Here is a 14,333-nt window from a genome sequence, read left to right as displayed (position 1 = left end):
ATTGACCCTCCAACAGTCCTTAGCGAGGAGGATGAAGTACGACAGCAGTCATCCTGAAGCAAAACGTATAACTGAGGCCTTGACTGCTATGTTGGTGTTAGACGTGCGTCCGGTATCCGCCATTAGTGCAGTGGGATTTAGACAATTGATGGAGGTAGTGTGTCCCCGGTTCCAAATCCCGTCTAGATTCCACTTCACTAGGCAGGCGATACCGAGACTGTACAGAAACGTCAGAAAAAGTGTCCTCAGTGTCCTGAAAAATGCCGTTGTACACAATGTCCACTTAACCACGGACATGTGGACAAGTGGAACAGGGCAGACTAAGGACTATATGACTGTGACAGCCTACTGGGTAGATGTATCACCTTACGCAGCAACAGCAGCAGCGTCACCAGTAGCAGCATCTCAGAAACGCCAGCTCGTTACAAGGCAGGCTACGCTGTGTATCACCGGTTTCAGTAAGAGGCACACCGCCGACAACCTCTTAGAGAAACTGAGGGAAATCATCGCCCAGTGGCTTACCCCACTTAGACTCTCCTGGGGATTTGTGATATCTGACAACGCCACCAATATTGTGAGGGCATTACATCTGGGCAAATTCCAGCACGTCCCATGTTTTGCTCACACAATAAACTTGGTGGTGCAGAATTTTCTGAAAAGCGACAGGGGCGTGCAGGAGACGCTTTGGGTGGCCCGAAAAATTTCTGGCCACTTTCGCCATTCAGCGACTGCGTGCCAAAGACTGGAGCGCCAGCAAACACTCTTGAACCTGCCCCGCCATCACCTGAAGCAAGAGGTTGTGACGCGGTGGAACTCAACCCTCTATTTGCTTCAGAGGATGGAGGAGCAGCAAAAGGCCATACAAGCCTATACATCCACCTATGACATAGGCAAAGGAGGGGGTATGCACCTGACTCAAGCGCAGTGGAGAATGATTTCCGTGTTGTGCAAGGTTCTCCAGCCCTTCGAACTTGCCACACGTGAAGTCAGTTCAGACACTGCCAGCTTGAGTCAGGTCATTCCCCTCATCAGGCTTTTGCAGAAGCAGCTGGAGAAAGTGAAGGAGGAGCTAAGACGGAGCGATTCCGCTCGGCATGTGGGACTTGTGGATGAAGCCCTTCATTCGCTTTGCCAGGATTCCAGGGTGGTCAATCTGTTGAAATCAGACCACTACATTTTGGCCACCGTGCTCGATCCTAGGTTTAAAGCCTATGTGGTGTCTCTCTTTCCGGCCGACACAAGCCTGCAGAGGTGCAAAGACCTGCTGGTGAACACACTGTCAGCTGAAGCGGAACGTGACACGTCAACGGCTCCTTCTTCATTTTCTCCCGCAACTGGGGCTGCCAGGAAAAAACTTAGGTATCCTAAGCAACCCGCTGGCAGTGATGCAGGGCAGGCAGGACCAAGTTTGGACATCTGGTCCGGACTGAAGGACCTGGCAACAATTTCTGACATGTCTACTGTCACTGCATATGATACTGTCACCATTGACAGAATGGTGGAGGATTACATCGGTGACAGCATCCAAGTAGGCATGTCAGACAGCCCATACCTGTACTGGCAGGAAAAAGAGGCAATTTGGAGGCCCCTGTACAAACTGGCTCTATTTTACCTGAGTTGCCCCCCCTCCAGTGTGTACTCCGAAAGAGTGTTTAGTGCAGCCGGGAACCTTGTCAGCGAAAGGCGTAGGAGGTTGCTTCCTCAGAATGTGGAGAAGATGATGTTCATCAAAATGAATTATCAGCTCTTCCAGGGAGACCAGCCTCCAGAAGGTACAGAGGGACCTGTGGTGGTGGATTCAAGTGGGGTCGAGTTAATACTTTGTGAGGATGAGGATGTACACACTGAAGAGGGTGAGGAATCGGTGGATGAGGATGACATCTTGCCTCCGTAGAGCCAGTTTGTGCAGGGACACATTAATTGCCAGCTTGTTTTGTGGGGGCCCAAACGAACCAATCATTTCAGCCACAGTTGTGTGGCAGACCCTGGCGCTGAAATGATTGATTTGTTAAAGTGTGCATGTCCTGTTTATACAAAATAAGGGTGGGTGGGAGGGCCCAAGGACAATTCCATCTTGCACCTCTTTTTTTTCTTTGCATTATGTACAGTTTGGGGCCTAGTTTTTCTAACTGCCATCCTGTCTGCCACTGCAGTGTCACTCCTAGATGGGTCACGTGTTTGTGCCGCCCACTCGTGTCGCTTAGCATAGTCATCCAGCTACCTCGGTGCAACCTTTTGGACATAAAAACACTATTGTGAGGTGTGAGGTGTTCAGAATAGACTGGAAATGAGTGGAAATTAAGGTTATTGAGGTTAATAATAGCATAGGAGCAGAAAAACCTACAAATTCTGTGATTTTAGCTGTTTTTATGCTTTTTTTAAAAAAAATACAGATCCAAAACACAAAACCCAGAACCCAAAACACGGAAGGGTGGTTTTGGCAAAACCAATCCAGATCCAAAACACGAAGAAAGATCCAGATCCAAAACCAAAACACAAAACACGAAAAGTGGCCGGTGCACACCCCTAATATATATATATAACTGTAGTGCTATAACTCCACTTCTTAAAAGTTTTTATTAAAGCTACCCACACACATTTTCCCAGAGGGGCTATAAACATTAGCTGCATTACAATCCACTGCTCTCTGTAAAATCTTCCTCCCTCTCTTCCTACTGTCCTGTCCTTCCCTTTCCCTCTCACCTTCACCTGCTGTATACCCCTACTATGGTTATAACTATTTTGACTTTAATATGTGCATTTGTAAAAATGAAAAGGTAATCTGTACTGGGACAGGAATGGCTGTGTACAGTGGCGTAAATTCATCCCAGACGCCCGGAGGGAAGTTATACTTTGGTGCCCCCCCTCGTCACAGCCGCTGACACTGTAATGTAGCAATTCGCATACAGACAGGCTATAGATAGACAAAGGTGGCAGCTGATGGTCTGACATGGAAGCTCTCCACTAGTGTATGGTGGCGTGTCAGGTGCCGGGAAGGGGTGCCATGTATTGGGCTGCCGTGACGGTACACTCCGGGTACATAGTAACAGCCCTAAGTGCAGGGAATATGTTGTGGTTAATGGAGGAGGTGCCCCTTCAGTGCTGGAGCGCGGTGGCAGGCGCCTCCATTGTCTCCCATAGTTCTGCCCCTGGATGTGTATGATTGTATAGCTCTGCGTTATATGATGGGTATTAGTGCAAGGCTGTCCAAGTTGTAGTCCCACATCGGGGCGGAGTGTTCCGGGCTTATTTGTTTGCTTCTACAGTACTTGTCTGATAATGAATCTCTAACTGATTTATATTACATAGTGGGTGAGCATGAAAGGCTGACGCTGCACAATCTGTAGGGTCTGACTTATTATTCTGGCATGAGATGGATTCACTCTGTATTAAGGGGTTGATTCAGAGATGGGCGCTATAGCACAGCCACTGCGTCTTTGTGAAATTAGGCTAAAGCTGCAGAAGGCATCTTAAGCAAAGAGACACTCATTGGAGGTTCTCTTATCCGCTGCTGCATCAGAACAACTGCGTGATCATCGGGCATCTGAGTAACCCTCAGGTTACTCACAATGTCCAGCAAAATGACGCTGCCAGGGCCAGTGAAGCTGCGTCCAAGAACACAGCCATTTGGCTTTGGCACACCCAGAAAATGGTGCCGAAAACATCCCCAGCAGCATGTCAATCATGATTGGCGGGTGGGACACAGGGTGGTTGGATTTAGACCCGTTTACTAGGCTGCGTTCGCTTGTAGCCGGCCGATTGTTGCAAACTGCGCATGTGTATAAGTTGCAGTGCACATGCGTGAACCGATCACTGCGATCGGGAGATGATCGCTTTGATCATACTTCCAGAGCGCTAGTTTGAGTGACAGAACGGGGCGTGTGTGGGTGGTGGCTGGGGATGGTCTGTGTAAACGGGGTGCGCTTGCACTAGCGCAGGCATGGCTGGGCGTCTTTACACCAATTTAAGGGCGTGCATAATTAAGACGCAGCGTCAGCATACACGTCACTGAGCTGTTACACACATGGATGCTCGCAGTGCTTGCGGTAGGCAAGGGTCTACCTCAAGCACTGTGTGCTGGTTCTATGTCACCTGATGGTACCAATGTTTTCATACACTTCCTGGAGATGACGTCTGAAAGTGGACGTCTTTTCTCCACGCTGGTGGGCGTCTGACTTCACCCGGAGATCGCACGTTAAGACATAGAGGGAGCCCTATGTCTTAGCGTTCGATTGCGGTATTTGAGAGCACCTGCAGCCTAGCAAACAGATCTGAATCAGGCGCAATCTTGCAATAGGAGACCTGCACATGCACAGATCTCTAATCCCGCCTACTTTGCTATTGGCTCCGCCTACAGTTGATTTGGTGCCGCCTACTTCCAGAGATTTTTCCAGGGCCACTTTTAATCCCCAATCCGCCCCTGGCTGGAGCTACTTCATCAAGGGCTATTGTTAGAGTTTGGTTAAGGTGTGATACAGCAGTCTCAGGAGAAATGAATGTAGAAATTGATGACAGTAGTTGTTGTCTAGAGGTGGACAGTTGTTAAAATTACCGATAAGTTGTAACAAGCAGAGTGTGGATTCTATAAGCCACAAATAGTGATTTGGAGGTGGATGGGAGACACATGATGTGTATGAGGTACTATAGGGGAAAAATGTGGCTTTATTGTATTTGGCCATGGAATGATTGTTGGTGCCAGGCAGGGTGGTCTCAATATTGCAGAAACCGATGAACCTTCGGGACTTTCATACTACAGTTTACAAAGAATGGTGTTGAAAATAAATAACATCCAGTGAGCAGCAGTTATGTGGACAAAAAATACCTTGTTAATGCAATAGGTCAATGGATAATGACACAACTGTTGCAGGTTGGCAGGAAGGTGACAGTAACTCAAATAAATAGACAATTTAAGCAACATCATCAGTGTTTACCAGCAGCGGCTCCTACCCTCTTGCATGAGGCAGCGTGGCGCCGTGCATGTGCATAACACCGGTTTGTAGGGACTGCATCGGCTGCAGCCCCTAGAAGCTATGTAGGGCTGCCCCAAAGGCAGAGCAGCGGCTCCCACTGGAAGCCGCTCTCTGGTAATGGCAGCCCAGACTAGCAGTCCCAGGGGGAGAAAACACCTCCCCCTGGGGCTGCCCATCCTGTGTGTGACTGGCAGGTGGCGCTTCCAATGGGAAGCCACTGCCAGTCACAGTCAGTGTAGCCAGTGCAGTCACAGAGATGGTGGATTTTACTAGGGGATACTTTTACTTAGTCCTTAGGGATGGATACACCTACTCAGATACAGCTTAATGTAACCATATGTGTGTACCTTGTTCACTCCTCCATCCACTCCCAGTATCAAGCGCCGCTAGTGTAAGTTCCAGGGGCATATTAAGAGAGGAGAGGTCCTGTGTTCATTCCCCGTCTGGGGCCCCCTCCTCTCTCCTCGGCTGCCGTCGTGGCAGCCATTTTACCAGTGATTCCCCACTGCACATGCAGAAAACGCCGGGAAAATAGCTGAGGAAGCCACTTTTCAGGTGTTTTGTATAGCGCTACTCCATTGGACTTCGAAGAGGTAAGTATAAAAAAAAAAGTATGTGTGCAGGGTGTGCGGTGCGGGCCCCTCTTATACCCAGGGGCATGTGTGCACCGCACACCCTGCATCCATTATAAATACATCCCTGGCAAGTTCCAGTTAATTCTAAATACTCACACATTGTAGTGGCATGAGCAAAGGATAAAATTCTATGCAGCTGGACTAAACCATGTTGCAATGCAAGGGGTGCAATACATCTTTTTTTTTTTTTTTTAATTCAGGGTGAATATTTTTGCATGTGTATCATCCCGACAGGTGATAGGTTACTGCAGGCAGCTATGTCTTACCTAGTAAGAAAGAATCTCACTGCCCTGTTCAGTTCCCTCTGTCTTCTATCCATTCCGCTTTTCACCAGAGAGGCAAGGAGGGGTACCCCAAATACCAATAAATATACCTTTTTCTACAACAGAAAGTTTCTTTATTCAACACAGAATTAAATTCTCCTATACGCAGTGTTAAAAACTATTTCTAAATAACTTCTCACACTACAATCGATTCAAGGATACATTTTTACAATAACATTTTATATATACAGTTTTGCACACTAATAAAATTAACTTTCACTGTCAAACATATTGGTCTATAATCTATTGCTATTGCCGCAACCTAATAACCATTACAATCTAACACTTAAGACAAATATTACAATAAGTCACTGAAGGGAGCTTACACTCTTTGGCAAAGTCCCCTTTTGTTGGTGCACATATGTTTTATCCCTTTGCTGAACACTGTAACCGGCCCCGGAAGTCTAATAAATTGGGGATAGTATTTATGGCTGTTGGTAAAGGCAATGGGTAATTAATTGTCAATAGTTAGCTGTCACTTAGCGGAGGTAACATGGAGGCAGGCTGTTAGCATGATGCACGGTGAAAGCGTACACTTTAATGGTGCAAACCCGTCTCTGATAGTAACTTGCTTTCAGGACATCCTTGTGCATTGAATGGGTGAAGAATATGACCTTTCCAATCTACTTGTAGCAATGACACAGAGGTTTAGGCAATCTTTAAATACACTCGACTACATTATTAAATATGCTTAAAAGAGAGGCAGATGAAGGGAATATCAGTCACTTGCAGCTGTAGATCTGAACTAATCAGAATGATCTCTTAGTCCTCTCAGTATGATTTGGGGAGAGTTAGAGTACAACTTTGTCTCTTTCTGTGGGACAGGGTATTGGTGCAGGTATCAGTAATCTCACACTGTCATTCTTCTGTGCTGCCCCACGGACAGCTCCTGTTTATCCACCCCCTGATGTGACACCAGCCTCCCACATGCAGTAATTGGCTGCAGCCCGTCAGTAACACACAGGGGGATGGCAGATCTCCTTTCATTGCTTCTGCTTCGTAGACACTCTGGATGCTGCAGTCCTGGAGCTCTGCCACTCTCTCGAAACCCTATGCCTGGAGGTTCATGCTGCGCCTCACAGCTCCTCTCCCGTGCGCTGGGGGCTCCCGCTCTGACTGTCACCAAAAACCTCTGTAACTGACTCGTAACAGTCCACCTAAGCCAACTGCCGCAGCTTCCAGTCATGTGACCTCCTGCTGACTCACCATATGCCCAGTGCACATTGTATTTACATGTTATATATTTTATATAGGACCCAACATGAGTGAGTACACCCAGGTCTGGGGTACCACACATGTAACTCACAAGTACTGGACAGCTTTATTTTAAACACAAATTTAAATCTCTCTCCACCTGCAGTACAACATGGTTTGCAGAGGTGCACAGTTAATTCCTTTTTTTTGTTTTGCTCAGCCCCAAAGGGCAAAATTTACTAAGCAGCAGGTTTACTAGGGCCAAAACCACCATAAAAACTAATATTAGAATATAATAGAACAGGGCTGTCATTTATAAACTGCCTCCAAACCCCAGGGTTTAGGACCCACCGCTTAGAAAATTTTGCCCAAAGTGTCTTTTTAAAACATGTATTTGGGCTTACATACAAACTGAAATGAGCCTCATCTGTTGACATGACATGTTTTATTGCAACTCGTAGAAACAAAATGGGAAAAAAATCCTAGTTATTCAGGTGTAATGCTTGTACATTATACAATTATTTTGGCGATCCATCTAATATCGGCAGATCACCCAGATAATTGTACTGTGTATGTGCGTGACCAATCTAAAAATATTGATTGGCGCAAATGCGAGATCGTCCAGTATGCAAAATTTTGAAGTAACGAGTCGGCCGTATCGTGCAGTGTATGCACAGCCGCGGCCGACCGAGGGACATTTTCCCAGTTCCTTCTCAGGGGAGGAACAGAGAATGTCTCCTCCCCGGGTCAGGAAGCCAGGTATAGTGGCCATACACTGTGACATATCTCACTGTGTATGACCACCATATCTGCTGGGTGTCAGCCTGCTAGATAAAATGCCTGTTAGTCTGACACACATTTTATCTGTTAAGAGTACACACAGCACTGTTTTAGGGGCATATTCAATTACCCGCGAAAATCTGTTTTTGGCGAAAAGATTTCGCAGGTGACGTCATTTCGCCAGGCGAAAAATTATCCTCGTATTCAATTCAAAAGACTTTTCGCCGGTGCAGAAAGTCAATGCATTGGAATAGGCGAAAAAGATTTGCCTATGAAAGCTGTCGAAAAAAAGTGCAGAATTGGGGTTTTGGGGTGCAAACTTGCGGAAACCACCCAGCACCTTTGGGACAGGCCCTCAAAGGTAAACTGTGTAAAAAAAGTAAAATAAAAACCTAAAGAACACCCCAAATAAGAACTTTCATTTTGGGGATGAAAAAAAAAAAGTTGGGGGACAAACTTATAAACTGGCGAAATAGTCTCCAGGGGGTCCCCAAGTATGCCCCAGGTGTTTCGTCAGGTGGATTTTTTAAGTTTTGTAAAATTTCAGTTTAGCAACTTCAAAATATTCTAGCACCCATTTCTATGTACCCCAAATTTGCTAGGACTACTTATTATCTGCAAAAAAACCTGCTAAATGCTATTCTTCACCACTCCTTCAAAGACGCTAATTAGCAGCTATTGAGAGCATTTAAGTACAACCAATACCTTCAGCAGGCCTATTCAGGGGTATCTATAGTGATCCCCAATGTCAGTGCATCTTTTGGGGGGTGTCAGGCTGATTTCCCCAAATCTGACAAGACTTTTCGTCAGGTTCGAATTCGCCGGTCCCGTTTCCGCCGATTTCTAATTGAATACGGGGATAAGCGGGGACGAGCGTGATACTTATTCACATGCAAAACCAGCGATGTCGGCGAAAAGTCCAGCATGCGAAAAGTACAGGACTTTTTGCGGCTAATTGAATATACCCCTATGTCCTCAAAATACAGCTTTTCACTCCTAAAATAGTAACAGGAAACCAGTCATCTCTCTTTGCATAGAACATAATTGTTTGATTTTTTAAGGATGTTCAATAAACCACACATCCACATGTAAGCAAATATGGTCTCTGTATCACATGATGATCACAAGTGTTTATGCAACACCACAAGATGAACATGTGATTTGGCTGGTTTACATTATACAACTGTGTGTCAAACTAATTTCACAATAATATGACATGATAAATAAGCAAATTGCAAAAACAACTGTCATGCTTAACATAGCAGTGTCTTTAGCCTCTTCCGAAGGCTGCGTCCTCAATATCATATAAAATTAGATTTTGTAAATGTTCAAATAACAGAGAAACAATTCCCAGTTGCTGCTATTATTTGCCAGCTTGAGATTTATGATCTGTTGCATCAACTGTATAAAATGCACAAAGGGATCGCAATTGCAACCGAGTACACAGATCAGCCTATGATGTGTAATGCGCATGCACCGCAATGCGCGTGCACAGGATAGCATTGCGATCGCACTGCCATCACGCACGCAGATTAAAAGCCATTGCAGAGTGAGTGACGGGATGTCAGCGTGACAGTATGTCAGATAGAAAGCCATTGCAGAGCGAGTGATGGGGGAGAGGTGGGAGAAACACAGGCGTGCCTGTCCATTTGAATGCTGTTGCAAGGGCGTGCATAAATTAGCCACTGCGACGCATATGCAGCTTCAGTACTCACTGAATGCAACGGGACTTGCAATTTCTGAGATAGGTCAGAACTGCTGTAATTCTGCGAAGGGACCAATGTTACCGATGTGTATGCAGGACTGCGAGGTATTACGGATGTGAGAAAGAGGTAGTGGGTGTCACATTACCATATTCTCAAAGTTGAACTGCGTGCGATTACGCAGCCACGATCGCAATAGTGATCCATGCTGAATAAAGTCCAAAGTTCACTCTGTTATAAATAATACATGTTAGTTCTGAACTGCAGGTCACATCTCCTACATACAGAGAACAGGGGACCTCATTCAGAGTTGGTCGTTGCGGCTGCTCGGTCGTAGGGGAAAGGGGCCGGATATGCAAATGAAGCGATCGTAAGTTGCGTCTCTAAGATGGGTTCGTTAGCTGACGACCGAGGGTAAGAAGCGGTCGTAAGTCTAAATACACGCCCCCTTCTCGATCGCAACACACGTCATCTCCGGGGATATAAGGATTAATCGAGACCATCGGGACCCATCAGAGCTGATCGCAGAGCTAAAGGCTGACCATACCATCTCTTAAGCACTACAATCTAGTCAGTGTAATAACCACCCATGTCACGTGTGCCATGACACTACTTTGTTAATTATGCACTCCCATTAAACTCCCCTCGCATAGTCAGGCACGCCTCCTTTCGGATCTCCACACCCCCGTTCACAAGCACCTTCCCCTGTTACCACCCACAAACGGCTCATTCTGTCACTCAAGCTAACGACCTGGCTGTGTTCAAGGAGAGAGCAATTTTTGATCGTAACAGCTAGTTTGCGCACGCACATTGCAAATTTTACGCATGCGCAGTTTAGCGAACATCGTTTGCGTATGACCGAGCGGCCGCAACGACCGACTCTGAATGTGGTCCTGGGTGCTTTAGGACAAATACAGTGCTTCTGTAACACAAGCAAATAAAGTGCCAGAATGAAAACGCCAAGATACAGATGTTCAATACTAAGCAAGAATTTCCAAATAATCCCCAAAGACATCCATCTAAAGATAACAGGAATCTTAAGCTGGGTACACACTGATAGATACATTGGCCGATCAATTGATTGGCCAATGTATCTGCTGCCCGTCGAGCAGTGTGTACCCGCGATATGTCAGTGAACGCCGGCGTTCACCGACAAATCGCATTGGCTGTGCTGCACAGCAGATGGACAGATATGTCTGCAGACATATCTGTCCATTGGCAGGTGTGTACGGGAGGTTGCCAGACAGCCATGAACACACACAGCTGCAGCCGTATGGAGAGGGACGGGACATGCCCCCGCCCACCGGGACACGCTCCCTGGTTGCCGGGACCTGCGGGCAGACACAGATGATGGATGTTCAGTCTGTACGAACAACCACCATCTGCAGATATATCCGTATAGTGTGTACCCACCATTACAGTATATGTGAGATTGGATTAAGGGACTCTGTGGCCAGTTGTTTATCTTTGTTTAATGAGCATTTTATTTACATTTTAAACAAATATTCATACTATTAATTAAAGGGAATGGTTAGAGCTTGGGGGAAATGACTAAAGTAGTGATTGGCACATAAATGTAACCCTTTGTGATCAACTTACATTCAAAGCTTTTACAAAAATTGTTCAAGACAGTTAACATTTAAATCATATGCAGAAATATAGGAAACAATTGTTATAAACCAAAATTTAGTGGTGGAAAAGATCCCTTATGAATTCGATCAATTGGACAAAAATTTGACAGAAGAGCCAGATTAAAGATATGCCTCATTCTGTATACATACTACTGTATATATTTCTCCTATTATTGAGGAGAAAGAACGGGGTCAGTTTCCTTGCAGTAGATGGCAATTTTAGTGTATTATTAATGGTCCATAGCGGACCATTATGAAGCTTTGGGCACACCTGCTAAATGTGTTTAGCTTTGATCAGTGCCCACTCCTCCGAGTCCAGGATCTCCCCCGTGTCACATTTGTGAACCTGAAGACAGAAGAAATCTATATGCCAGTATCATAGCTGTAATACAGAACATCAGGGAATGGCATGGTCTTTAAATAGGTTATCATAGAAATGGCAGTGTTAAAATTATTGTATTAATAATTTGTCTGGAATATTAAATCCATCCTAAACTTCTGCAAAGGAGGGGAAATCCCAGAGAGGTGCAATGTCAGCAAACTCCTTGCTTTATGGATTTAAAAAAAAAGAGTAAGTCCACCTCAGGGGGGAAGCCAGGGCAATGCTAAACTGGAATGAGAAATGAGGCAGAGACAAGTAATGGGGGTTACTGTCACATTATCAATGGAAACACTATTGTCAGATGTTTCTTAATGTCAGAAGTTCTGTCATTGGGGAATCCAGACGGACGAGGAAACTGAAACTAAGTTCTGTGACAGACACAGATGGAATCTCAATGGGAAGTGCCTGGGATACAAAAATAAATCTTGGCAACAAATTCATATTGACAGAATTAGCTCTTACAGTCCAATAAAATAATCCCAGTTGTTACAATACAACAACCTACCTGTGATCTTTAATTTAGAAGAAGCAACACTATGTGGTCTCCTGTAAAGTAATATTGTTTAGCTTGGTTGCTATGGGTAACAGATACTGAGGCTTTAGCCCTGTCTGACCTGTACTCACACCCCACTTCATTTTGTGTTACCTTCTATGTAAGCATTTGCTCTCAATTTCAAACATCAGGTGATACAACCACGCTGCGGCATACCTCAAGCTACCCCACTATCCTGGTTTAGGTTGGATTGTTCTAATTCTAGGGGACTATCCCAGCAGCAGAACTTTTTTTCATCTTCTGGGATTATTGGGAGGTGCATTGAGCTGGCGGGTGGGTTTATTACTTCAGAAGTGACAGGTGTGGCCACAGGAAACATCACATTCCTCAACATGTGGATGAGGCCAGGACCACAGCACAAAATGACGGTGTCCACTTACTAGAAGCACGCCTTCATTATCCCAATTTCACAAATATAAATGTTGAAAGGTGTGCTCTGTGCAGCTTGGTGATTAGGTCATAGGTGAGAGACAGATAGGGGCAGTATTCAGCCAATGAGAGTGAGCATGCATAGCTGCCAAAAACATTTTTTTGGCGGCTACTGCACTTTATTGAATCTACCCTATAGGGGCTAAAATCTGAGTTGCATACAAAATGGCTGTAGTTGTGGGCAGCCGTGGAAGCCTGTTTTACTACTTCTAGCTAATGCATTTATCTGTTCAACTAATGCTGGGATTCGTGCCTCCCATTGATTTTCCACCAGCCGCCACAACCATCATCATTGGTATTGACATTACATCAGTCCCATGCTATGTGGAAGAGTTCCATTAGAAACAGGCTTCCTTTCCCCCTACGCACGACTCCGAATCGCAAGGAGGAGATTTTGATACACACCATGATACTCTCACAAGTCATGGTGGGTGCATGTGATCATTTTGCCACTGGCCAGTATGCTCCCTGAAATGCCCTATGCCACAGAAAGACAGATCCGGACAACTTTCATCCAACTCAGAATAGGACGGACATATGAAAAAAATGGTAAATTCTCTACTTCGCCTGCGCTGTTTGCAAAAACTCGCCATTTGAGTCCACGACTCTGAACCAGCCCAATTGTGTTCAGTGCTGCTATTGAATTTATGATAATAAACTGATGAGAAGAGATATGTAAGTTCCAGTTATCACTATGAGTTCTCCTTCCGTCAAGATCAATGTATTGGGAAAAAAAAAATCAATGGCGGAAAAATGTTACTGGGATTACAACAGTGAAACAAAAAGAGGAGCACAAATTATTAGCTATTTTAAGTATATCGCTAATATATGCACCTATGCAGCACAACACATTAGTTATATGAGCAATCTTTGCGGATATCTTTCTGTTCTCTTGGATATCTTTGGACAAATCAGACTTAGCCACACCCCGGTGTGATGTCACCTTGCCCTGCCCAATGACAACTAACACATCCCTTGCCGGTAGTCCACAAACACAGCATTTGTAGGAGGATATAAAGGTTATGAGAAGTAGAGAGAACCTTGCAACACATATATTATTATACATTTATTAAAAAAAAAAATTAAAATAAGAAAAATAAGGTTAGTGTGCTTTTAAGAACAAATTGTAAATGTTTTATAATAGCGTCATTTTCCTTGTGTCAAAAAGTTCTCATTTTATGTATAGTTTTTATTTACGTATCACATACCTACCCCATATTTTAGAAGATAACATTAGTTTTGCTATAGCATATGTATCAGGTCATAATTTATGGGATACATTTGTACTGACAGTGGTTAAACATCACAGTTTCAGTATATTCAGCCAGTGGAATTAATTTGCCTGTAGAGAAATTACAGTTTTAGAAGACCACTAACAATTTGGTCATAAATGTCTTTAGTCATTGGCACATATGATTTTACAGAATCATCTAAGAAATAGATTAGGTCTGATGTTACTGATGGGTTGAATCCTTGTTCCACCAGGCGGAATTTTTGCTGTTTAAATGTACCAGTTACTTCCATGTTTTCCTAAGAAAAAAAAAGTAAAATATATAGTAAGCAGTCATTAAAATTTGGGCTGTACAATCTTGTTTGAGGACAAAAATGTTTACAGATACATCCGTACTTAGATTTTACAGTCCCCTGCCCACTTTCATGTATAATTCCCGGGGCCAAAAAGAAGTGGACAGTGTTTATGTTAAATACAAAAATATACAGTTTGTAAAATGTAA

The 14,333-nt window shown here is 44.5% G+C and overlaps 1 protein-coding gene across 2 annotated transcripts in view; it reads right to left on the bottom strand.

The window, feature by feature from the left end:
- Window positions 1–7,550: 7,550 nt before the first annotated feature.
- SLC27A6 (solute carrier family 27 member 6) overlaps window positions 7,551–14,333 on the bottom strand; it is a 112,374-nt gene continuing 105,591 nt past the window's right edge. For both annotated transcript variants that reach the window (XM_088475118.1, XM_088475117.1), the window contains one exon: window positions 7,551–14,130. In XM_088475118.1, the coding sequence (XP_088331244.1) occupies window positions 13,954–14,130 (177 nt within the window). In that variant the 3' untranslated portion in view covers window positions 7,551–13,953. The remainder of the gene's footprint in view (window positions 14,131–14,333) is intronic.

Source organism: Taudactylus pleione, unplaced genomic scaffold (genome assembly GCF_031769625.1).
Source record: "Taudactylus pleione unplaced genomic scaffold, aTauple2 ptg000162l, whole genome shotgun sequence".
Lineage (NCBI taxonomy): Eukaryota > Metazoa > Chordata > Amphibia > Anura > Myobatrachidae > Taudactylus > Taudactylus pleione.
The sequence above is the reverse complement of the archived record's forward strand: the minus strand, read 5'-3'. Positions and strand labels throughout refer to the sequence as shown.